General features: G+C 37.4%; 1 protein-coding gene across 1 annotated transcript; it reads left to right on the top strand.

Moving 5' to 3' along the window:
- Positions 1-9,981: 9,981 nt before the first annotated feature.
- On the top strand, positions 9,982-10,923 carry LOC136206128 (germin-like protein subfamily 1 member 13). Its single transcript, XM_065997057.1, has 2 exons — positions 9,982-10,139; positions 10,215-10,923. Exons 1-2 carry the CDS (start codon positions 10,025-10,027, stop codon positions 10,760-10,762), a joined length of 663 nt encoding a protein of 220 aa, XP_065853129.1. The 5' UTR covers positions 9,982-10,024; the 3' UTR covers positions 10,763-10,923.
- Positions 10,924-25,572: the final 14,649 nt, after the last annotated feature.

Genomic DNA, 25,572 nt, shown 5'->3' with positions numbered 1-25,572 from the left:
TGCTCCTCGATTTGCAAATAAATATTGGTAGATGCTTTCAATTTTCCCATTGTATTCTTTTCTAGTGTGTTTAAATTTCTTTATGAATCTTTGATCATTGCAGATTTCATCATCTTTTATCTAAAAGAAAACAAAAAGCTAAAGACAATATAACAACATCATCGTAACTCATCAACTTAAAAAAACTACAAGAATTAAGTCAATAAAAACAACGAAAACATCAAATAACATGCATTTTCCACTATAAGAAAATCAGCAGTTAGGTGTTGAAATAATAAACTTATAATTAATAGTCTTTAATTTGATTCAGTGTATTATCCAAGAGTCATTTCTGTATCTGTATCTGTATCTGCATTTATAGAGAGTTAATGTGGTTTACTAAGAGTCATGTCTGTAATCTATAAATACCTATCAATACAAGTAGTAAGGTAAGAGAATCAGAAGAGAATTTTCTTCCCGTAATTATACTCTTCCTCTGTTACCTGTGAAAGTTTATTTATTTGATCCAACAAATTGGTATGAGAGCCAGCAAAAATTCTCTACAATGATGAACGGAATGATCCCCTACAAATATCCACAATTATCAAAGGAAAATTATGATAATTGGTGCATTAGAATGAAAGCTTTGTTGGGTTCCCAAGATGTATGGGAAATGGTAGAAACTGGATATGATCAACCAGAGAATGAGGAGGAATTGACGAATGCTCAAAAAGCGACTTTGAAGAGTACAAGGAAGAAAGACCAACAAGCACTCTCTCTAATCCACGTGTGTCTGGATGAGAATATGTTCGTGAAAATTTCGGCTGCAACAACAATGAAGGAGGCATGGGAGATTCTCGAAAATTCCTTTAAGGGGAAAGATAAAGTAGTCAATGTGCGTTTGCAAACCTTAAGAAGTGAGTATGAGAAACTCAAGATGAAAGAGTCAGAGAAAATTGATGAGTTCTTTAATAGAACTTTGGTAATTGTCAATTAGTTGAAGAGATATGGAGAAAAAATGGAGGATGTTCTTGTGATAGAAAAAATCCTTCGTTCTTTGACTCAGAAATTTGATTACGTGGTGACTGCCATTGAAGAATCAAAGGATCTGGAGACTATGTCTGTATATCAACTCTTGGGTTCGTTACAAGCCCATGAAGAGAGATTAAAAACAGAGAAGAACCTGTGGCTCAGGTGTTGCAAGCGAAACTTGATTTGAACGATAAAGAAGAAAAAAAACAATTTGTAGGTGGATATGGAAGAGGAAGAGGAAGAGGAAGATCAAGAGGTAGAGGCCGTGGCCGTGGCTGGAATCGTGGATATAATGGAAGAGGTAGAGGTGGCAGAAATTTCCACAATAATGAAGCCACAAATAATTAGCAATGGAATGCAAGAGGACGTGGTAGAGGCAACAATTTCCAAGGCCGTGGCGGACGATGAAGAATCAACTTTGTTACTGACATGTAGCGAAGATGAAGCAAGGAGCAAGGAGTCTTGGTATTTAGACTCGGGAGCAAGCAATCATGTGACGGAAAATAAAGAACTTTTTTATAAGCTTGATGAATCTAAGAAAGGAAGTATTTCTTTCGGTGACAAAACAAAAGTTCCAGTTGTGGGAAGCGGTGACATTCTTATCAAACTGAAGAATGGAGATCATTAATTTATTTCTCATGTTTATTATGTTCCAGCTTTGAAATCCAATATTTTGAGTATTGGACAACTTTTGGAGAAAGGTTATGAGGTGGAGATGAACAGGAATGGGCTGGTTATGAAAGATGGAAAGAAAAAAATGATTGCAAAAGTTCATATGTCTGCAAACAAGATGTTCAAATTAAAAACCAGCACTAATCGTCATATGTGTTTGAAAACTTCGTCAGATTCTGCATGGTTGTGGCATCTCAGGATGGGTCACTTGAATTTTGGTGGACTGCAGCAAATGTGCAAGCAACAAATGGTGCATGGATTACCTTCTATAAATCATCCCAATCAGATTTGTGAAGGATGTATGTACGAGAAGCAATCCAGAAGGAGTTTTCCAAAGGAGTATTTGTCAAGCACATCAAAGCCACTTGAATTGGTCCATGCATATATTTGTGGTCCCATTAATCCGAGTTTACATGGAGGAAGCCGGTATTTCTTATTATTTATTGATGATTATACTCGGAAAATATGGGTTTATTTTTTGAAGGCAAAATCTGAAGCATTTGAAGTGTTTAAAAAATTTAAAGCACTAGTTGAGAATGAAAGCGGCTTGAAGATTCAATCATTGCGAACTGATCGAGGAGGAGAATTCACATCTGAGAAATTCAATCAGTTCTGTGATTATAATGGTGTTCGTCGATTGCTTACTGTTCCAAGATCTCCTCAACAAAATGGTGTCGTGGAACAGAAAAATAGAACCATTCTTAACATGACTCGAAGCATGATGAAGTGCAAAGGTATGCCAAAAGAATTTTGGGCAGAAGCAGTAACATGTGCAGTCTATTTAAATAATAGAAGTCCTTCAAAGAAGCTTTTGCGAAAGACCCCTAATAAAGCATGGTGTGGAAAGAAACCAAATATTTCTCATGTAAAGGTATTTGGTTGTCTTGGTTATGTTCATGTTGCTGAAGAATTGAGAAGCAAATTAGATGATAAAAGTGAGAAGATGGTGTTTATTGGCTATGCAAAAAATTCCAAAGGTTATAAATTTTATAATCATCGGAATGGAAAAGTTGTGATAAGCAGAGATGCAGAATTTCAAGAAGAAAGTTCCTGGAATTGGGAGATTGCACAAGATGAAAATTATGATTTTCTTCCTGTATATGATGATGATTTTGCAGGTCAAAATGAAGATGTAATTATCACACCACCGAATTCACCTTCCACATCTCAGACAAATGTGACAGACTCATCCCCAGAAAGTTCATCAGAAAGGCAGCCTCGGATGAGAAGCTTGAGTGAGATTTATGCAGAAACTGAAGAAGTAGATAACGCTACTTTATTCTGTTTGTTTGCTGATACAGAACCTGTACAATTTGAAGAAGCTGTTCAGGAAAAGAAATGGAGACAAGCAATGGATGAAGAAATAAATTCCATAAAGAAGAATGACACTTGGGAATTGACAACATTGCCAAAGGGAAAAAAAAGCTGTAGCAGTGAAGTGGATTTTCAAAATAAAGAAAAATGCCAAAGGAAAAGTGGAGAAGTATAAAGCTCGCCTTGTTGCAAAAGGTTTTTCTCAAAAGGCCGGAATTGATTATCAAGAAGTTTTTGCTCCGGTGGCTCGAATTGAGACAATTCGATTAGTTATTTCTTTGGCAGCTCAACAAGGATGAAAAATTCACCAAATGGATGTCAAATCAACATTCTTAAATGGAACTCTTGAAGAAGAAGTTTATGTGAATCAACCATTGGGTTACACTGTGAAAGGGCAAGAAGATAAGGTGTTGAAGTTAAAAAAGGCTTTGTATGGCCTTAAGCAAGCTCCAAGGGCTTGGTATTCTTGCATCGATGACTATTTTCAGAAGAATGGCTTCACAAGATGTCCATATGAGCATGCTTTGTATATCAAGGAGAATGAGGATGGAAAAATAATGTATGTTGCTTGTATGTTGATGATTTAATTTTCACAGGATCTGATCAAAAGATGATTGAAGAATTTAAGAAGTTGATGACAAATAATTATGAGATGACGGATTTGGGGCTCATGTCATATTATTTGGGCATTGAAGTTAAGCAAAGTGATGAAGGTGTCTTTTTGTCTCAGAAGTCATATGCAGAAGCTATTTTAAAAGAATTCAAGATGGATAAATGCAATTCAGCTTCTACGCCAGTGGATTGTCGAAATAAGTTGTCAAAGCATGATGATGAAGAAAAGGTGAATCCAACTTTGTTTAGAAGGTTGGTTGGAAGGCTGAGATTTTTGACATGTACAAGGCCAGATATCTTATATGGAGTTGGACTCATTAGTCGTTACATGGAGGTTCCAACTTTAACTCATATGGAGGCAGCAAAACGAATACTTCGATACATCAAAGGTACACTGGATTATGGTTTATTTTACTCTTCCCAGAACAATTTCAGATTTGGATTCAGTGATAGTGATTAGGGAGGAGATGTTGATGATAGAAAAAGCACAACTGGTTTTGTGTTTTTTATGGGAACTGCTGTTTTTGCTTGGAGTTCTAAGAAACAAGCAATTGTTACACTTTCAACGTGTGAAGCAGAGTATGTTGCAGCAGCTTCTTGTGTTTGTCATGCAATATGGTTGAGACAGATGTTAAAAGTTTGAAGTTTGCTCTAGATGGAGCAATTGATGTTTTTGTTGATAATAAGTCAGCTATTGCGTTGGCTAAAAATCTGATCTTTCATGATAGAAGCAAACACATTGACACCAAGTATCACTTTATTAGAGAATGCATTGGAAGGAAAGAAATTCAACTCAAACATGTACCATCCAAAGATCAAGTTGCTGATATTTTTACTAAAGCTTTGAAGTTGGAAGATTTCAGCAGATTGAGAGCTGTTCTTGGTGTTACTAAGGGATAAAAAATTATAAGTTTAAGGGGGTGTGTTGAAATAATAAACTTATAATTAATAGTCTTTAATTTGATTCAGTGTATTATCCAAGAGTCATTTCTGTATCTGTATCTGTATCTGTATCTGCATTTATAGAGAGTTAATGTGGTTTACTAAGAGTCATATCTGTAATCTATAAATACCTATCAATACAAGTAGTAAGGTAAGAGAATTAGAAGAGAATTTTCTTCCAGCAATTATACTCTTCCTCTATTACCTGTGAAAGTTTATTTATTTGATCCAACATTAGGGACAAATTCGATTGCAATGCGGTCCCTAAACGCGTTTACTCACCTTTCTTTATGAGTCACAAAGGAATACATTGGGTCAGTAAAAAGCTGGTCAGTAAGGTGTTAATGACCTTTTTTAAGACCAACATTGCATACTTATTAATTTTGTGGTTAAGGTACCGACTAAATATGCAGTCACAAAAGGAGGTCACCAATTTAGCGACATATGCTTTCGAAAACCGTCGGTAAACAATATAGCGACGATTAAAACCGTCGGTACAGGAAATAAAAACCGTCGCTAAAGACTTTTTTTTGTAGTGTGGATTTATGTCCGTAACAAGCATCCCAATTGTTGGTCGAGCTTCGGTTAGTTACAGAATTTCCATCAGAAATGCATTCAGGACAATTGAATAAAAACAACAGTTATAGAATTACGACGCCTTTTTCTCTAAACTAAACAACATGTCTTTTATGGTTTCCTTTCCTTTCTGGAATCAAAATTTACATACATTTATAATAATATGTTATTACTTGTAATATATCAATTTAGTATTACTAAAACTAAATTATATCAACCTTTTTTTCCATCGTCGTCTCCCTTTGTGAGGTTTGATTGTCTCCGCCGTGAGAAGTTTGTTCTTGCTTTGTGTTTTTGGTTCGTTGTTTTCATTTTTGTCGTAGGGATTATAGTTTCTATGTGCTGGTGTGCTTTGCGATTTCGTGGAGAAGGATTGTGTTGTGGTGCGATGTGACTGTTCCGATCAGGGTCATGTGGATTCATAGAGAATTATATGGCCAGTTTCTCAATTATAGAGGAAGAGCAAGAGGAGCTTGATTTCAGTGGTAGCAGTGAAGGATTTGAGGGGGAAAGGCTTGTCGATGGTAGGGAAATTCCTTACGAATAGATATATCAATTTGACGGCTATCAAAACTCGACTAGACAACCTGTGGAGGCTGTGGCGTGGTATTGGCTAACAACACCAATTCACTTAATATTGCGAGCCATTCCAAGTTTATGCAAGGGAAGCATGCTTCGATACCACATGACGGGGAGGAGGGTAGTAGAGATATGGAGGAGGACATAGAGATGGGTCAGGAAAATGTAGCTATCAAGTTTATTGATGATAGGAAGTATAGACGAGCGGTCTCGAGTAAAGGTTTGGCCGAGGACTGCTAAAGTACAAACCTCCAGTACAGATGTTTCCAGTTCTTTTATTAACAAAGATCCAGAACTGTTTATTCGTTTTGAAGCGGCGACGGAGGATCAGGTCTGTCGATCACAATGTTGATATAGATGATGTTCTTTCAAAAATGAAAGTGTTGCAAATGCTTTGGCCAAAATTGTTGATGTCGGTATTTGAAATTCTTGAGTTTGTCAAAAGAGTAGATTGTTATCCAAATATTTCAATTGCATTCTGAAACCTCTTAACTATGTCGGTTACCATTGTATCCAGTGAAAGCATTTTTTCGGACTTAAAATTATTGAAAAACTATTTGAGACCATCAAGGTCTCAAGAAAGATGAAATGATTTAGGAATTTTATGTATTTAAAGAATATTGATGTAGACATTATTTTTAGTGATTCACCAGTTAAAAATGCTCGGAGATAATGTTTTGTATGATCAACTGGTTTTTAATACCAAATAAAATGTTTTTTGTTTGAAATTTGATGTTTTTATTAGATCTCTTGTTAAGTGTAATAAAAAGATGTCATTTTAAGTAATTTTATATAATTCATTTTTTTTACTTTATTTTTTAGTTGAATTTACTTAGTAGGGCCCTTATTTAGTACTTCACCCCTAGACCTCTTTATTTACTAGTTCAACTGCATCGTCATATACCACAATTAATGTGCTTAACAATATTGTCACATATGATATTAATGCCAATTTTATTGCCTTTGTCTCTTATGAGGAGTTTAAATCCGATGTGTTCCAAATGCATCCTAATAAGTCACCTGGACGTGATGGGTCAATTCAGGTTTCTTTCAACATTTCTAGGACTGTATAGGGAAGGATGTCTTTCATGCTTGTAACAGGTGGTTGGTACGAAATGAGTTCTCTATAAATCTAAATGATACAAGCATTGTTCTTATCCGAGAAGCTAACAATCCAGATCAGATAAAGGATCTTAGACCTATTTCTCTATGTAATGTTCTTTACAAAGTTATTACTAAAGTATTTCCCAACAGATTGAAGTTAGTATTACCTGGCATCATTTTTTATTCTCAATTAGCATTTGTCCTGGAAGATCTATTGTGGATAGTGTCTCAGTTGCATTTGATTGTATTCATCATATGAAGCATAAGAGCAGAGGTGATCATGGTAATGTTGCTTTAAAGATCGATATCTGCAAAGCATATGACAAAATTGATTGGGGATTTCTGAAAATGGTGTTTAGTAGATTGAGGTTTCATACTAAATGGATTAACTAGATGATGACGTATGTTACTATTGTGACTTACTCGGTTTCAGTTAATGATGATGAGACGAACCAACAGCGACGATGCGCTCAATGCGACAACCACTGCGGCGGTTCTTACGACTAAGGGATAAGTGTACCCCGTCGTCATCAAGTAACAAATCTGGTTAAGTTCAGGTATTGATCCATGAGATTTATGCCCACAAGTATTAAAATTTATAACCTTTGGAATTTTTCGCATAGCCAATAACCACCATTTTCTCACTTTTATCATCTAATCTGCTTCTCAATTCGTCAGCAACATGAACATAACAAATAAACCAAATACTCCGACTCGGTCTTATATGACATGACGGATCAATAAAAAATACTCGAACATCTACATTTGTCATATATTCCATATATAAAGCATACTAGATAGATATTATATTCATGAAATACGATTCTCTTTCAAGATGCTTTGGTGGTGAAATGGCATGCATGTGAGATTCAAAATCTCGTGCTAAAGAGCTAGTGTGGAGTTTCGAGTAAATGAGCAATTCAATAAGTGATCTCAAATCGAATCAATGTATCGTTGGTCTTTTAACAGATGTGTGATATAAGGGGTTCTTCAAAGAAAATTAGTAATTTTTCATGTAATGAAGCCCATAATTTTAACATGCCGCAACAAAATTAATTAATTCATGATGAATGAAGCGAATAAAAATATTCAGGTTCTGTTTGGCAAATAGTTGTTAGCTGTTAGCTGATGGCTGATTATATTAGTGGTTAGATGATTTGACTAGCTGATTATGTAAACTTGTTTGGTAAAACTTAGCTCATTACTAGTTGTTTGGGTAAATGACAAATAATGACATGATAAAGTATTTATTTGGGGTTAACGGGTAATAATTAGCGGTAAAAATGTCATTAAATAATGTATCAATAAGCTAATTAAAAAAGCTTCTAAAATTAGCTATTTCAAAATTAGTTTTTTTGGGGTCTAATAAGCTCTTTCAAACATCTTTCACCAAACACCAATGTTAGAGGCTTGACTAATCAAAACCTCTAAAGTAATAAATGTAAAATTTACTCAATAATTTATAAGTGGCTACAAACAATTTTCAATTGATAAAAAAAAGGGTAATTAATTTATTAGTCCCTATATTTTGATAAAACACATTGTTTAGTCCATGTATTTTCAAAAATACACGGTAAAGTCCCTCACGTTTTTCTCGGTGAACTGTTTAGTCCCTAACATTTTTCTCGGTGAACTGATTAGTCTCTGCCGTTAGACTCTCATGAAGATTCTATTAGTGAATTTGGATTTGCGTTCTTCTTTTCCTTTATTTTCCTTTCCTTTAAACTCTAATGCATCTGAAATCAACTTTGAGTGTTCTTCTTCTTGATTTTCTTATTAATCGTTCAAATTCGTAAGCATTGGGTCTGTTCTTTTTCTTGTTCTCCATACAAATAGCTTCTTCTTCTAAATTGGATTTCCTCTTCTGGAGTTTGAAGGTAAATAGTAAAGGGTAATTTAGTCATTTCCGAAGTCATAAACGGTAAAAAATCTAACAAACTGACGGAAGGACTAAACAGTTCACTGAGAAAAAGGTTAGGGACTTTACCATGTGTTTTTGAAAATATAGGGACTAAACAATGTGTTTTGTCAAAATATAGGGACTAATAAATTAATTACCCAAAAAAATAATAACTCACTTTACTGGTGGAACTTTTTGGATATAATATTGTGAAGTTCATAATATTCAGTTGTATCATAAAAAGGAAAAAGTAATACTGACCAAACAATACTAATTATGAAATAAAAGAACATGTAGAAATTAATGAACGAAAGTCTTCTTAATTGAAATAACAAACAAGAAATGTGAGCAAATGGTATATACCTATCTGTATAAGAACTCTGATTACTATACTATACTAGAATTACAAGGACACCTCTTAATTAATTTGCTCTTTTTTTTCAATTTCTACATGGATATGTAACCTCATTTGATATTGACCTCCCAACTAGCTTGGCCTATAACTGAGCTAAATTCAAAAGGTTTGAATGGCTCCAGTTTTTATGATGTACGAAACTCTTAATGACATGCGTTTCTCCGTTTCCTACAGATGTGGGAAACCGAAACTTTCGGAAACTGGTATGAAACGTTTCCAGACACGTTTCCTTAATCACCCAAAATATGAAATGCTTCTCTAAGTTTTTAAACAATTTTCCGTGCCTATTTTGATTAAATTTCTGGAAATTCAAACTTTCTATTTTACAATTCATATTTAATCTAAGATTATGAAAATTGAAACTTACTATTTGAAAGAGAATTTCTTCCTTATATCTTCAATTTAAATAACTTATCCATATTTCTTTCTCCTATAATCCTTGTCTCTTGAATCTCGATTGAGCTTGGACTTTCTTCATCTTGGTCTTCAATCTTGTTTTTTAATGTATTATTATATCTTTAATATTTATAAATATTACCATTATATTTTTAATATTTACAAGTTTCCTCCACATTTTTATTCCCTATGTTTTTCAGAAATTAGGTTTCCCAGTATCCATTTCAGTTTCAGTTTTGGTATCAGTTTTCCGTGCAACATAACATAGACTTTTTAATAACGTAAACAAAAAGACTTATTCCATTAGAGAGCAAACCAATGCAGTGAGCTAAGCCAATCAGGAAGAAAATTAAATTGAATAAGTTATCTTTTGTTTCTATCAATCTATTACATATATGTGGATTTGGCACCAAACATTTCAAGAAATTTCAGCTATAAATACCCATGGCTTCTCACAATTGAGATATAATCAAGCTTAAGACGTCTCTTAATTAATTATCATAATGAAATTCCTTGTAGCTTTAGTTATATTAGCATTGGCTTCCTCTTTCACATCTGCATATGATCCTAGCCCCCTCCAGGATCTCTGTGTAGCCATAGATGAGCCCAAGAATGCTGGTTTGTATATATTTCTCTCATATATGTATGTTTCTATATCTTTTTTTTAAATGTACATCCATTATTCTTATGCAGTTTTTGTGAATGGAAAGTTCTGCAAGAACCCAAACGACACAGTAGCAGAAGATTTCTTCTTTAGTGGACTGAATGTAGCACGAGATACAAATAATGCAATTGGAATAAATGTAACGACATTAAATGTTGATCAAATACCAGGACTTAACACACTTGGTATTACATTGGCTAGGATTGACTATGCACCAAATGGTGGATTAAACCCTCCTCATACTCACCCTCGAGCCACTGAAACCATTTTTGTGACTGAAGGAAAACTTCTTGCTGGTTTCGTAACTTCTAATCCTAATAAGCATTTCAGAAAAACACTTTACCCAGGAGATGTTTTTGTATTCCCAATTGGACTCATTCACTTCCAGATCAATATTGCTAAGACTAAAGGTGTTGCTTTCTCTAGTTTAAACAGCCAAAATCCAGGTATTATTACTATTGGTAATGCTCTCTTTGGCCCTAATCCACCCATTAATCCTGATGTTCTTGCTAAAGCCTTTATGTTGGATCAAGATGTGGTTAAGGATCTTCAGAACAAGTTTGCCAATGTCAACTAGACCGACTACTTTTTTAAGATAGATGAATTAATAAGACATAGATGTACTTCCTCTATATATAATTATATCATATGTACAATGGCAATTCATCAGGTATTTAACTCCTGCTTCTGCTTCGTCATTTTCAAATAAATGGTAAAAATTTCAATTTTCGTAATGTATTTTTTCTTTTCTAGTGCGTTTCTAATTTCGTTATTTGCGAATAATTTGATTTATAGGCAATTTTAAATTATATGTCACTTTTGTGTACACAATTTGGGGCTCACTCTTGAGGTAAAAGCCCAAAAGTATTTAAAAAAAAATCGGTTGATCATTAACAAAATTAGATCATATCTGCTAGGTAGAAAGACTAAAATATATGTTTCCTTGTGATCATATTCTAGCGGGAGGTCCGTGGTCATTTGACAATCAGGTACTTATTATGAATGAATGGCCTCTGGGTGTAGTACCAGAGAATGTGGAATTAAAATTCATGGATATTTGGATTCAAATTCATGATCTTCCTATTGGAGCAATGTCTGAACAAGTTGGTACTCAACTGGGCAATTTCATAGGGTCTTTCCTTGAATATGATATCAACAACAGCTCTGGCATGTGGTGTCAATATATGCGTATCCGGGTGAGGGTTGATGTTCGAAAGCCTTTGAAGAGAGTAAAGAAGGTGCGAAAATCTCAGACGGAATGGTCTTTTGTCTGCTTTAAGTATGAGCGCCTGGGTGTTTTCTGCTACTTGTGTGGTCTGATAGGCCATTTAGAATGGTTCTGTGAGAGAATATTTGAACCAGGCTTCAGGGACTCACAACGTGAATAGGGCGAGTGGCTAAAAGCTCCGATTCGAAGAAACAGCAATAATAGAGGTGCGAGATGGCTGCATGAGAGTAATAGTGGCGGCACTGATCAGATTTTGGCTAAGGAATCTCATCAAGAACAACAGTCATCTTCTGCAGATTCTGTCTTCCATTAAAGGAAAATCCCTATATTCCGATGTACGAAAGGATGGGAGCACTGAGTCGAGACATCCTCTATCAAAGCTTAATCAGAATAGTTTGAACCGTGGGATAACTTCCAGTAGTAATATGGAGCAAGTTGGAATGATCACTGATTGTGGTACTGTCCAGCTTGTCGAGCAGTTGCATAAGCAAGGGGAACTAGATACTCAAATGAGTACTGATGAGGAATAGGAGGAAGGTCTAGAGTTGACAGATGATCGAAAGCGAAGGCGTGGGGAGGCCACCAGTGATCTTAATTTGAATCCAGGTGTGCAGGCAGATAGCAATTTGTTAAATCTTGGTTCAAAACAACCGGAAGGAACTTCTTCTCATTCTGATATAGTTTCTTCTCTTGATACTAAAGCGGCGAGACCTGAGGATCAGGTCCGCTGATCGTTATGAGTTGTCTTAGCTGGAACTGTCGGGGTTTGGGGAATACCCGAGCGGTTCGTAATTTAGTTACACTAGTTAAGAAACATTCCCCAACGGTCATTGTTCTTATTGAGACTTTGTGTGATGTGGGTCGTGTGGAGGTTGTGAAGCGGAAAATAAATTTTCCCGGGTGTTTTGCAGTTGGTAGTAGGGGCCATAGTGGGGGTCTTGCAGTTTTGTGGAAAGAAGATTCTGCTTTTACTATTATGGGTTACTTTGACCATCATATTGAAATCCATGTATCTGGATTTTCTCAGGGAGACTGGCGTCTGGTGGTTTTCTACGGATATGCGAATTGTAATTTTCATTCTAGCTCTTGGGCCTTGCTTGATCAACTATCTGCCAGTTCTATTCTACCAACTGTGTTTATTGGTGATTTTAATTGTATTCTCTCTCAAACTAAGAAGCAAGGAGGACCAGCATATCCTTCATATCTTATGGAAAATTTCGCAACAGCAATTGATGCTTGTCAGTTACATGAACTTTTGTTACAGGGTGATTTTTTCACATGGGAACGAGGCAGGGGAACCAGTGGTTAGGTCAGAGAGAAACTGGATAGAGCTTTCTGTTCAAACTCATGGATGTTACGGTTTGGTGAGTATAAACTTTCTAGCTTGTCTTCAGCTTATTCTGATCACTCCCCTCTTTTGTTAGAATTTTGTTGCAGACCAAAAGCACATCATAAGCGCAAATTTAAGTTTGAATTGGCTTGGCTCCGGGAGCCGGGTTTCGCTGATTTGGTTGGAAAGGGCTGGAGCACAGTTCGGGGATTGAATTTAGTAACTCGTCTTGCTGGCTGTTCTTCGTCTATGGAGCAGTGGGGTCAAGATTTTCGTTCCTGTTTTACTAGGTGTATTGAATAGTGTCGATCTATTATGGATAGGCTACGCTCTAGTGTTGTGGTTGCTGATATTGCACGTTTTTAGTAGCAAAAAAGCAGTTAGATTTTCACTTAGCTCATGAGGAAATTTATTGGAAGCAGAGGGCTAAAGTGTTCTGGATGAAAGGTGGTGATGGGAATTCGAAGTTTTTCCATGCTTGTATGCAAAATAGGAGAAAGCAGAATAATCTTCAGAGAGTTCGAAATGAGGATGGCTCCTTTACACAAGGTCAGACTGAACTGAGCAATGCGGTTAAACTTTACTTCTCTCAGGTTTTTACTACAAACCCTTTATCACAGCTTGATTCTATTTTGGTCCTTGATGTGGTGGTGGATAATGATATGAATAATATTCTTGTTGCTCCTTTTGTTCTTGCTGAATTTACAAGTGCAATCTTTCAAATGAAGCCTGAAAAATCTCCAGGCCTGATGAGCTTAGTCCAGGTTTCTTTCAACATTTTTGGAATCTTATTGGAAATGATGTATTTACCTCTTGTGTGGGGTGGCTTAATCGGAAGGAATTTCTGGCTAATCTCAATGGTATTGTGCTTGCACTTATTCCAAAATGTGATAATCTTGAATGGATGAAGGATCTGAGGCCAATTGCACTTTGTAATGTTTTGTACAAAATCATTGCAAAGGTTTTAGCGAATAGGCTAAAATCTATTCTGCCTATGGTTATCTCTGAGAGTCAATCAGCTTTTGTCCCTGGCAGGTCTATAATTGACAACGTGATTGTTGCTTTTGAGTAAATCCATTTCATGAAACGTCGAAATAGAGGGTCAGAGGGTAATGTGGCTCTAAAAATTGTTATCAGCAAAGCTTATGACAGAGTTGACTAGAGGTTTTTGAAAGTTGTAATGGTAAGGATGGGTTTTGCTGACTAATGGATTTCATGGATTATGTTATGTGTGTCGACGGTCTCATACTCTATTGCAGTAAATGGGGAATTAGTGGGTCCAGTTGCGCCGGGAAGGGGTCTGAGACAAGGGATCCACTCTCTCCTTACCTCTTTAATTTATGTTCTGAGGTGTTCTAAAAAATGTTGTATAGAGCTGAATTAGAGGGTCATATCCATGGATGTCGTATTCATAGAAGGGCACCTTCAGTATCTCATTTACTCTTTGCAAATGACTCTTTCCTCTTCTTCAAAGCATCGATAACTGAAAGCAACACGATCCTTGACATTCTGAAAGTGTATGAGGCAGATTCTAGACAAGCTATCAATCTCCAAAAATCAGGTATCTTCTTCAGTCCGAAAGTGAGCTCTGATTTACAAGCTAGTATTTGTGCAATTCTAAATGTAACAGCTTCTCTGAATACTTGGAAATTATATTGGGTTACCTTCACTGATTGGTAGATCCCGTACTGCTGTTTTTAGCTTCCTAAAGGATAGATTGTAAAAAAGGCTAAATAGTTGGGGTGTAAAATTCTTATCGACTGCTGGCAAGGATGTGTTGTTAAAATCTGTAGCTCAAGCGCTACCTACCTATTGTATGAGTGTCTTCTTGTTACCACACTCTATCTGTGACGAACTCCAACGGATGATGAATTCATTTTGGTGGGGCATGAAAAGGGATAGTCGGAGGAGCATCCATTGGAAGAGCTGGAATCGGCTATGTATCCCTCGTGAGAATGGAGGATTGGGTTATAGGGATCTCTATGGTTTCAATTTATCTCTTCTTGGAAAGCAATGGTGGAATTTGGTGAATAATCCTGATGCTTTGGTAAGTTGCATGCTCAAAGCTAAATATTTCTAATCGGAAAACTTTATCAACTCTGAACTGGGCAATAATCCTAGTTATGTTTAGAGGAGCATTTGGAGTTCACGTGAATTGTTGAGTTTGGATTTAAGATGGAGGATCGGTGATGGTAAGGAAGTGTATGTGTGGCGTGATCCCTAGATTGCACAAGAAAGGTGATTTTATCCTATTTTTCAAGAACCGATAAATGAGTTGTTGCGTGTTTCAGCTTTAATGATTGAAGGTGAGAAAAGGTGGGATAGAGAAAAAATAAGAAATACATTCAATACTGATGATAGTGCTGCTGTCCTTAATATGTATCTTCCTCAGCGAGCTTGCGGGGATCGTTTGATTTGGCATCACTCAAAAGACGATATCTATACGGTAAAGTCGGGATATAAAGCTTATGACCTCTCTGTTTGTAATTATGGGGTAAATATCGGTTGGAAAAAATTATGGAATCTTCATCTTCCCCCAAAGATTAAATTTTTTCTATGGAGAGTGGTTACAAATTGTCTCCCTACTCGTATGTTATTGTCTACTCGTATGGAATGCCCCTTTGCAATTGAATGTTGGCAGCAAGTGGGTACTGCTTTACCTGGGGATTCAGAAGATGCATTTGGTGATTTTCTTCTACAGACGTGTCAATTTCAATCGTCGGACTGGTTGTGCAAAATGGCGGTGGTTCTGTGGGTAGTATGGAATCAGCGAAATGAGTTTCTCTGGAATGGGAACTGGAAAAATCCGGCAACAGTAATACGTATGGGTCAGGTGTTTGTTAATGATTGGAAGGAACAGCAGGTTCCTGTATCTGCGCAGATGAGAACGGAACAGCAGCCTTCGATTTGGCGTCTTCCTGATTTCGGTCGCCATGTTTGCAATATTGATGCTGCATTTGATTCTGATCACCGGTATGGTTGGGGAGCAGTAATTCGAAATGATCAGTGAGGCTTTATCGCGTTTAGCAGCGGGTACCAGCCGAGTAAAGTTGCAGTGAGAAACGCTGAAGCTTTTGCCCTTCTTTCTGGCCTTCGATGGTGTCGGTCTATGCAGTGGTTAGCGGTGGATTTTCGCACAGACGCTAAAGTCATCGCTGATTGCTGTAACAGTGAGGTAACTAATTTATCTGAATTCGGTTTACTAATACAAGATTGCAAAGATATTCTCGTGTCTAGACCTGAATTTATAGTGTCTTTTTATCCACGGTTAGCGAACAAAGCAGCTCATACTCTAGCTAGGAGTGCTTGTTCCAATGCTAATCCTTTTATTTCTTTTGTTATTCCCCATCTCTTGGAGTCTGTACTGTTTTCAGATTTTAGTTCTATGCTATAATGAAAGCTTGATTTTTTCCTAGTATATATATATATATATATATATATATATTCCTTGTATTAATCAATGTTAGAGGATTTCTATATTATTTCATTATTTATGGGAAAGATTGAGCTCTGCTAGGGAGTGGGGGGGCCTTCAATAAATCTTGATAGTTATACCGGCATAGCTGGTATGTTTTGCAAGAAAGCTTTGGCAATGTTCAGAAAACAACAAACCCTAATCCGACTACTTCCCATAATTCTTACGCAAGGTTCATTAACTGCCTCTACTATCCTTGTTTCAGGTGTAGGGGGTTATAAAACAGTGAAAATTACGTAGACTGCCTATGAACGCCAAGTGAAATTGGTCCTAATTCCTTAAGCGGCCGTTTAATACTAAATAAAGGGGATGATCCTTGGAAGCTTTGGACAAACTTCGGGGTTTGAAGGGTTCTTGGCGAATAATTTCTTTAGGAATAGGTTATTATCATATTTTTCTTGGATCTCAAGAAAGTAATAACCATGAAGTTTAGAGTCAGGTATTGAATTTGAAATCAGAAATTTTCAAAGTTCAACCTTGGGTTCCTGACTTTGATCCTAAGGAATGGAAATCAGCGTCACATTACAAGAAAAATGTTGATCTTCTATGTAAAATTTCATAGCAGGATAACGAAATTCTGAAGTAGATGACGTTCACTATGGATCTTCTACATACACAAATCGATAGTAGAACGTGTTGTAGGAGGTGATCTCCAACAGAAATTATGTTCTCGGAGAACTCTTCTACAAAAAAAAGTCACCTACGGACTATTGTGGGAGATTCTCTTTGGACATATCTACTACAGAACATTAGGAGATATCTCAATTTTTCCAACAGAAAAATTAGGAGATTTTTCAGGCTCTTTGATGCAGCGGAAATAAACAGACTTTTGTTCTAAACACTTGCTCGCGCACGAACAAAGCTTAAAACCGTCAACTATCGTTGAATCGCGCACGACTAACGAAAATTGGAAGAAAGAGAATAAACTCTGAAATTCTTATTAATCAATAACTGCCTTACATAAGGTGGAGGTCGAGCCTTTATATAGGCTGACAAAATAAAAAAACTAATCCGAAACCTAAAAGGAAAAGGAAAACAACAAAAATAAGAAAAGTGCGCTAAAACACAAAAAGGCCGATTTGAGGCCCTAAACGACCTCGGATGGCTAAAAAACACGTCCACCATAGGTCTATAGACCGATGGGTTTGATTCAATGGGCCGAATCCAACAAAATTAGGGTCCGAAATCGCTAAATTCCAACAACCCGTTTTATCTTCAAAATCTCAGTTTCGGGTCCGCTTTCTCCAAATAGTTTAAGGCCCGCTCCACTTCATCATTCTCCCCTGGGTGAAGAGAATTCGCCCTCGAATTGTCATCATCAGAAGAATCGCCAGAAAACGGAATCAGGTGCTTCACATTAAAAACATCTGCGGTGCGAATATGACTAGGCAATTTCAACCGGTAAGCATTTGGGTTGATTTTCTCCACAATCTCCAAAGGCCCTATCTTCTTAGCAGACAGCTTGTTATAATCTCCCACGGAGTATCTTTCCTTAGTCAAAACAGCCCAAACAAAATCCCCAACTTCAAATTCTACGTGGCGGCGCTTTGTATCCGCATGTTTCTTGTAATTGCTTGCTGCCGTCACAAGATTATCATGAACTTGCTTATGTACTTCCACCAAGCTGTTCACAAGAGTTTCTGCCTTCCCATGCACGCGTGTCTTATCTGGCAATGACACCAAATCCAGTGGGCTTCGAGGAACAACAGAATAAACCACAGTAAAAGGGCTGAAAGCCGTACTGCGATTAACAGCATGGTTGTGTGCAAACTCAGCTTTGCTCAACACTACATCCCATGTCTTAGCCTTGTCACCAATCAAACAACGCAACAGATTGCCTAAGGACCGATTCACAACTTCAGTCTGCCCATCAGTTTGAGGATGGTAGGCACTACTAAAATTCAATTGCGTATTGACCATTTTCCACAAACTCCGCCAAAAGTGACTAACAAATCGAGTGTCCCGGTCAGACACAATGGATGCTGGCAAGCCGTGCAGCTTGTAAACCTCTCGGAAGAATAATTGAGCTACTTGAACAGCATCATTCGTTTTTTTACAAGGAATAAAGTGTACCATTTTAGAAAAACGATCCACCACAACAAAAATAGAATCATTACCCCATTGTGTACGCGGTAACCCCAACACGAAGTCCATACTGATGTCTGCCCACGGCTGTGTAGGAACAGGAAGTGGACGATACAATCCTGCATTAGTAGCTGTTCCCTTTGAAACCTGACACACGCGACACCTCTGTACCAATTTCTCCACTTCTTTCCTGATAGAAGGCCAGAAGTAATTAGCCTGAACCAACTGCAAGGTACGATCCCGGCCCACATGACCTTCTCCGTGCAGCTCTTCAATAATTTTTAACCGCTAACTACAATCAGGGACACACAACCGGTTGCCTTTGAACAGAAAACCATCTTGAAGGTGGTAACCTGTACGCTCTCCAGCTCGTACTTTTGCTAAAACACCAGCAAAATATGGGTCAGTATCATACAATTCAGCGAAAGAGTCGAATCCAAATACCTCAACCGACAGTTTGCTGAGCAACCCTCTTCTCCTACTCAATGCATCTGCCACCTTGTTGGCAACCCCAGATTTATGTTTTAGAACAAAGGTGAACTGTTGCAGATACGCAACCCATCTCGCATGTCTGGCTGAAACTTTGTCTTGACTATGCAAATGCTTCAACGCTTCGTGGTCAGTGAATAATACAAACTCCCGCTGGAACAAGTAATGCCTCCAATGCTTAATAGCCTGCACAACTGCGTAAAACTCAACATCATAAGTACTGTACCGCAGTTTCGCTCCTGACAGCTTCTCACTGAAATACGCCACTGGCCTATTATTCTGGCTGAGTACAGCTCCAATTCCCATCTTGGAAGCATCAGAATGAAGCTCGAAAGGCTGCTGAAAATTAGGAAGGACTAGAATTGGGGCCGAAGTAAGGCGATCCTTGATAAGCTCAAAAGCTGACTCCGCCTCGTTGGTCCACACAAACTTCCCGTTCTGCTTCATACAATCAGTAATAGGAGCCATGATACTACTAAAATGAGGTATGAAATGCCGATAAAATGACGCCTGCCCATGAAAGCTTCGAACTTCAGTAGTAGTATTAGGGCGGGGCCAGTGTCTAACAGCCTCAATTTTGGACCCATCTACCTGCAAACCCACATCTGAAACAACATAACCAAGAAACAACACCCTGGTTGACATGAAAACACACTTTTTGACAGCAGCAATAAATTGCTCTCTCCTCAAAATAGTGAGAACCTCCCTCAAGATAGCCAAATGTTCAATGGGATTTTTACTGTAAATCAGAATGTCATCAAAATAAACGACAACACTAGTACCAATAAAAGGTCTCAAGACCTGGTTCATAACTCGCATAAAAGTGCTAGGAGCATTTGACAATCCGAATGGCATCACCAGCCACTCATATAGCCCTTCGCGTGTTTTGAAAGCTGTTTTCCACTCATCTCAATCCCGAATACGAATATGATGGTACCCACTCTTCAAATCCAGCTTTGTAAACACAATAGCTCCACTCAACTGATCCAACAGGGCATCTAAGCGAGGGATAGGAAAACGGTACCTGATCGTGATTTTATTGATAGCTCTACTATCCACGCACATTCTCCAAGTGCCATCTTTTTTTGGAATCAATAGGGCCGGTACTGCACAAGGGCTCAAACTCTCTCTAATGTACCCCTTTGCTAGCAACTCCTCTACCTGTCTCCTCAACTCTTCATGCTCGCCCGGACTCATCCTGTAATGTGGACGGTTGGGTAATGCAGCCCCTGGCTCAAGATCAATCTGGTGTTGAATTTCCCGCATGGGTGGTAACCCATTGGGCAATTCTTCTGGGAACAGATCATGAAATTCTGACAGCAATGGCTTAACTTCGTCTGGGATCACCCCTTCTTGATCTGCTCGCTTACCCATCAACAAGTACACCACCTCAGTATCCCGAAGCTCTTCCTCCAGTTGTACCCAATTCACCAATAAAATGCTTCCGTTGGGCGCTGCTTTACTGACTTCCTCCTTCGTAGGTACCAACACAATTTTAGCACCATTGAAAACAAAACTGTAAGTATTGGCCCTACCATTGTGGAACGCGATCCGGTCAAACTGCCACGGTCTCCCCAATATGAGATGGCACGCATCCATGGGTACCACATCACACCACACCTCATCTTTATATCTAGTTCCCACAGAAAAAGATACCAAAACTCGTTTGGTCACAGTCAACTCACCTCCATGCTTCAGCCAGGCCAACTTGTATGGTGCAGGATGTTTCTCGGGTACTAGTTCCAACTTCTTAACTGCCTCTGTTGAGATGATATTCTCACAGCTTCCAGAATCAATAATAAACTTACACACCTTCCCCTTAATAGTGCAAGTGGACAGAAATATATTATTTCGTAGCCACCGTTCCTCCACAGCCCGGGGCGTGAAGCACGATCGCCTTACAACCAGCGAAGTCCCAACATCTCCTATCACGATCTCTTCATCTACAGGCTCCTCATCATCAAAGACAGGTTCTCCATCAATTTCTCGATAATGGACATTCTCCTCTCCTTCTTCTGTATCAGCAAACATCGCTCTCTTTCCTGCCTTTCGACAGTCAGCCTGTCTATGCCCAACCTCACCGCATGAGAAACACTTCATAGAGCTACTGCTGGGTGCATTTCTTCTGTTAGCACTAGGTGCTGCTGCTGTTGTAGGGGCTGAAGTTTTAACAAATTCCCGCGTTCCTCCTACAGACTGCCCGAACCCGACAGACTGCCCGAACCCGCTAACACGCCTCTTTTCCAGTTGGACTGCCCTTTGGTGTGCGGCAGAAACCGACATGTAATCAAACATATTGACGGTTTCCCTTATCTGTTCTCGCAAACCACCAATATACCTGGCCACCAATTGATCTTTTGTCTCATGTACCTCGTTCCGAGCAATGAGCTGGTAAAAGTCGGTCGTATATTCATCAACTGAACGACTCCCTTGCCGCAGATTCTGCAACCTCTAGTACATAATACGCTGGTAATTGTATGGCAGGAACGTCGCCCGCAACTGCTTCTTCATCTTCTCCCAACTTGTAATTTTCGACTTGCCCAGTCGAACCCTAGTTTGCTTCAACTGCTGCCACCACGCCATTGCCCTATCTCTGAGCCGAGTAGCGACTAAAGGCACCCTTTTGTTTTCAGGAACACCCTTAAACTCTAGGATTTCTTCCACAGTGGTCAACCAATCAAGGAACTCTTCAGGTTGAAGGGAACCTCGAAACTCAGGAATCTCCGTCCTCATTCCAGCCTCCCAACGCCTATCATCTCCCACATTACGTGGTGGACGAGGCCTCCTGACTTCTTCATAATACTCCTCATCAGTCCCTTCTTCGTCAAAATCAGCAGCGAACGGATTCCTTTGCTGATGATGATACTGCGGATTAGGGTTTCGTTGTCCGTGAGTTGCGAACATGTCACCCAACCTCCGTGTCAGCTGATCCACGATGTCATCGAATCGCTGTTCGAATCGTTGCCCTATCGCTTGCTCAACCCGCTGTCCAATCCTTTGTTCCAGCTGTTGTTGATCCTCTCGCGCGTTAATCTCATCCACCACTCTTCTTTTGGGCGGCATGACGATAACGCTTTAGGCTCTGATACCAACTGATGCAGCGGAAATAAACAGACTTTCGTTCTAAACACTTACTCGTGCACGGACAAAGCTTAAAACCGTCAACTATCGTTGAATCGCGCACGACTAACGAAAATTGGAAGAAAGAGAATAAACTCTGAAATTCTTATTTATCAATAACTTCCTTACATAAGGTGGAGGTCGAGCCTTTATATAGGCTGACAAAATAAAAAACTAATCTGAAACCTAAAAGGAAAAGGAAAACAACAAAAATAAGAAAAGTGCGCTAAAACACAAAAAGGCCGATTTGAGGCCCTAAACGACCTCGGATGGCTAAAAAACACGTCCACCATAGGTCTATAGACCGATGGGTTTGATTCAATGGGCCGAATCCAACAAAATTAGGGTCCGAAATCGCTAAATTCTAACAACCCGTTTTATCTTCAAAATCTCAGTTTCGGGTCCGCTTTCTCCAAATAGTTTAAGGCCCGCTCCACTTCATCACTCTTAGATAAAACTAAAAATAATTTTGTATTTCCTAATAGTTGTGTTGTTTTCCAAGAGTCACTTCTGTTTCGTAAGAGTTGTGTTGTTTTCTAAGGGTCTTATTTGTAATATATATGTACATGAATATAAAAAGTAGAACATGAGAACTTTCCACGAATTATACTCTTCCTCTATACCTCTAAAACTTTATTTTTCGATTCAACAATCTGGTATCCAGGGGCGGAGACAGGGAGGGCCCCGGCAGGGCCTGGCCCATCCGATCGCCGGAACCACCATGGTCACGAGTAGTTTCGGCCCCCCTGTCTCCACGGAATTTAAGGTGTTGTGGTGTTCCGGCCCTCCTGTTTTCAAGAAATTTAGATCGGGTGCTGAATTAGCACCCCAAAATTGGCTCACGTCATCTCTAAATCCAAAATTTCATTTTTTTTTCCTGTTAGGTCATCTCTAAATCCAAATTTCTAATTTTTTGGCCTGTTAGACCATTTTTAAACCTAAATTTCTAATTTTTTGGCCTATTACGCCCTTTTTGAATCCGAATTTTTTCTATTAGACACGGATTTAGCAAAAAAAAAATTACACGTGGTGTGTAAAAATCAGCCCCCCCAATCGAACAATTATGTATTCGCCAGAGCTTGAAAATCAGAATCATGATGAATGGATTTATCAATTCGCCACAAAATAAGACATATTTCCGGGGAATTCACAATTTCGCCACAAACTTTAACATATTTGTGGAGGAGCTTAAAATTTCGCCACAAAATTTTAAATATTTATGGGGAATTGGATATTCGCCACTAAAAATATAATATATTAGTGAGGATAATTAAAATTATCCACAAAATATAAAATATTAGTGGAGAGTTTAAAAAATCTCCATTGAAGATACTTATCTTAATTAATATTTTTTTAAAGTACGGGTGTTTACTTTATTTTTTTATATACTTTGTTATTATTATAAACTTAAAATAATTAGTAAATATCAATTAAGTTTGATTTAAGTGGTTAAGGATCTCAAGTCTCTTAAACTAGAGATCTCGAGTTCGAGTCCTAGTGTATGGAGAAAACTTTAATTAGGAGATTATTCACCTAATAAAAGGTGTCTAACGAGTCTCGAACCGAGCAATCTAATAAATAATCAAAAAATTAGTAAATATTATCATATTAAAGAATTCATACGCATATAAAAATATGTGAAGCGACACGTTAAGACTTTAACTAATTAATTTATATTTTTCAGATTAACGAATTAAACGGATTATGTATACGTGAATTTACAAAATAAAATTAATACTAAACTTGATAAAATATGCATGTCGCGAGAAGGATTAGATTGATGAAATAAATAATAATTGGACTAAATTATAAAATGAAGGATCTAATTAAAACGAATTAAAATGCTTTGGAGTTAGATAATTTTTTTTGCAAAGGGGTTAATTAAAATAAATAAAAACATATAGGGATAACAGTAAGAAATTAAACAAACACTACAAAAAAATGGTCTATTACGACACTTGTTTAGCGACGCTTTTTGACATGTCTTTATATTTGAAAAATTAACCACGCTTTTGTATTTGTGTTGGTCCGTATTGTCACTTAATGACACCTTTTATTATATGTTGACATTCTTAAGAATATAAAGACGCTTTTAGAAAAAACATCGCCATTTTTTTAAAATTAAAGACAATTTAAAATTTGCATCGTAAAAAAGTGTCTCAGTATTTTTTTTATTTAAATATAATTTTTTTATCATCCCCGTGTTTAATATTTAATCACGCTTCTTAATTTATGTCGACTTGTATAATAATATAATGACGCTTTTAATTCTTGTGATGGAATTTTTAAAAATTTAACTACACATTTGAAAAAAAAAGCATCGTTAAATTTTGTGTCAGCAAAAAGTGTTAAAGTATTTTCTTTTTATTTGAAGACATTTTTAGTTTTGTTCGTATAATATTTTTCACATTGAGCCGAACTGCCAACATTAAAAATAAAATTGCTCTTGATTGCTAACATTAGAATTAAAATTGTACCATTTAAACGTTGAGAATAAAATTACTCATAAATATCAATATTAGGATATATTTGCATATTATCCCAATTTATAAAGATAAAAGAAATAATATATACATAACTATTCATTTTTTCCATTTTTGTAGGTACTTTATTTTCTTTCTAAATAGTAAGTAATATATAATACATAATAATATACAATACTATTTTTTATTTTGTGTTTAACAGTAGTATTCCATCAACTGTAGTATTCTATCCACTTTTCAAAACAGTAGTAGTATTCTATTAATATTGTAACAAAAAAACTAATTTTATAAGATTACCTAAATCCAAATGAATCTGCATTGTAAACTACAAAACCATTAAAACCCACTACAGCTGTGACCGACTCTCTACCTTCAACTACTTTTTTTTTTTTTCTTTTTACTCTTCACCTTCAATGAACTTTTAATTTCTAGATCCAAACATTAATCTTTCAGATCAAATGATAGATGATTTTCGATTAAATGCCCAGATGAAATCTCAACATCACCTGTTTTTGTCAAATTCAAACATTACGGAAGAGCTAAAGTTTCAGAATAGGTTCAGTCGAAAGTTTTCTGACGATAAAACTCCGGCGGTGTTCCGTCAAGCCCAAGCCGAAGGGAAAAAGAAGAAGATGGAAAGGAACTGTACCAAGTTTTTCCAGATATGTGTATTATTGATGAGTAAATAATACTCAGATATGATTTCAACACAGAAGAATTTCAGAGAGAAGGAGAATAGGGCTCAAAAGTTCTTTATTCCATCATAATCATTGCAAAGCAAAATACCCAGCTATAAAGGACAGTGTACATAAGCAAACAAAATAGGAAAACAACCTCACCTATTCTGCAGCCTACACGTGTCTAGCATAAGGGAAAAACTGACAGTACAAAAAAGGATAAAAGGGAAAAATGCTACTAGAACCACTAAATTATTAATTTGAGCTAGAATGTCCCTCAATACTCCCCCTCAAGCTGTGAGTGAGACGTTGGTGAAACTCCCAGCTTGTGAACATGGCGGGGATGGTCTTTAACTGGCAGGGCTTTTGTAAGCAAATCAGCAACTTGATCAGATGAGGATACATGGGAAGGAACCACAGTACCAGCATTGACTTGATCACGAACATAATGACAATCAATTTCGATATGTTTTGTGCGTTCATGGAGCACAGGATTTGTA

Source organism: Euphorbia lathyris, chromosome 9, assembly GCF_963576675.1.
Source record: "Euphorbia lathyris chromosome 9, ddEupLath1.1, whole genome shotgun sequence".
Taxonomy (NCBI): Eukaryota; Viridiplantae; Streptophyta; class Magnoliopsida; order Malpighiales; family Euphorbiaceae; genus Euphorbia; species Euphorbia lathyris.
The sequence above is the reverse complement of the archived record's forward strand: the minus strand, read 5'-3'. Positions and strand labels throughout refer to the sequence as shown.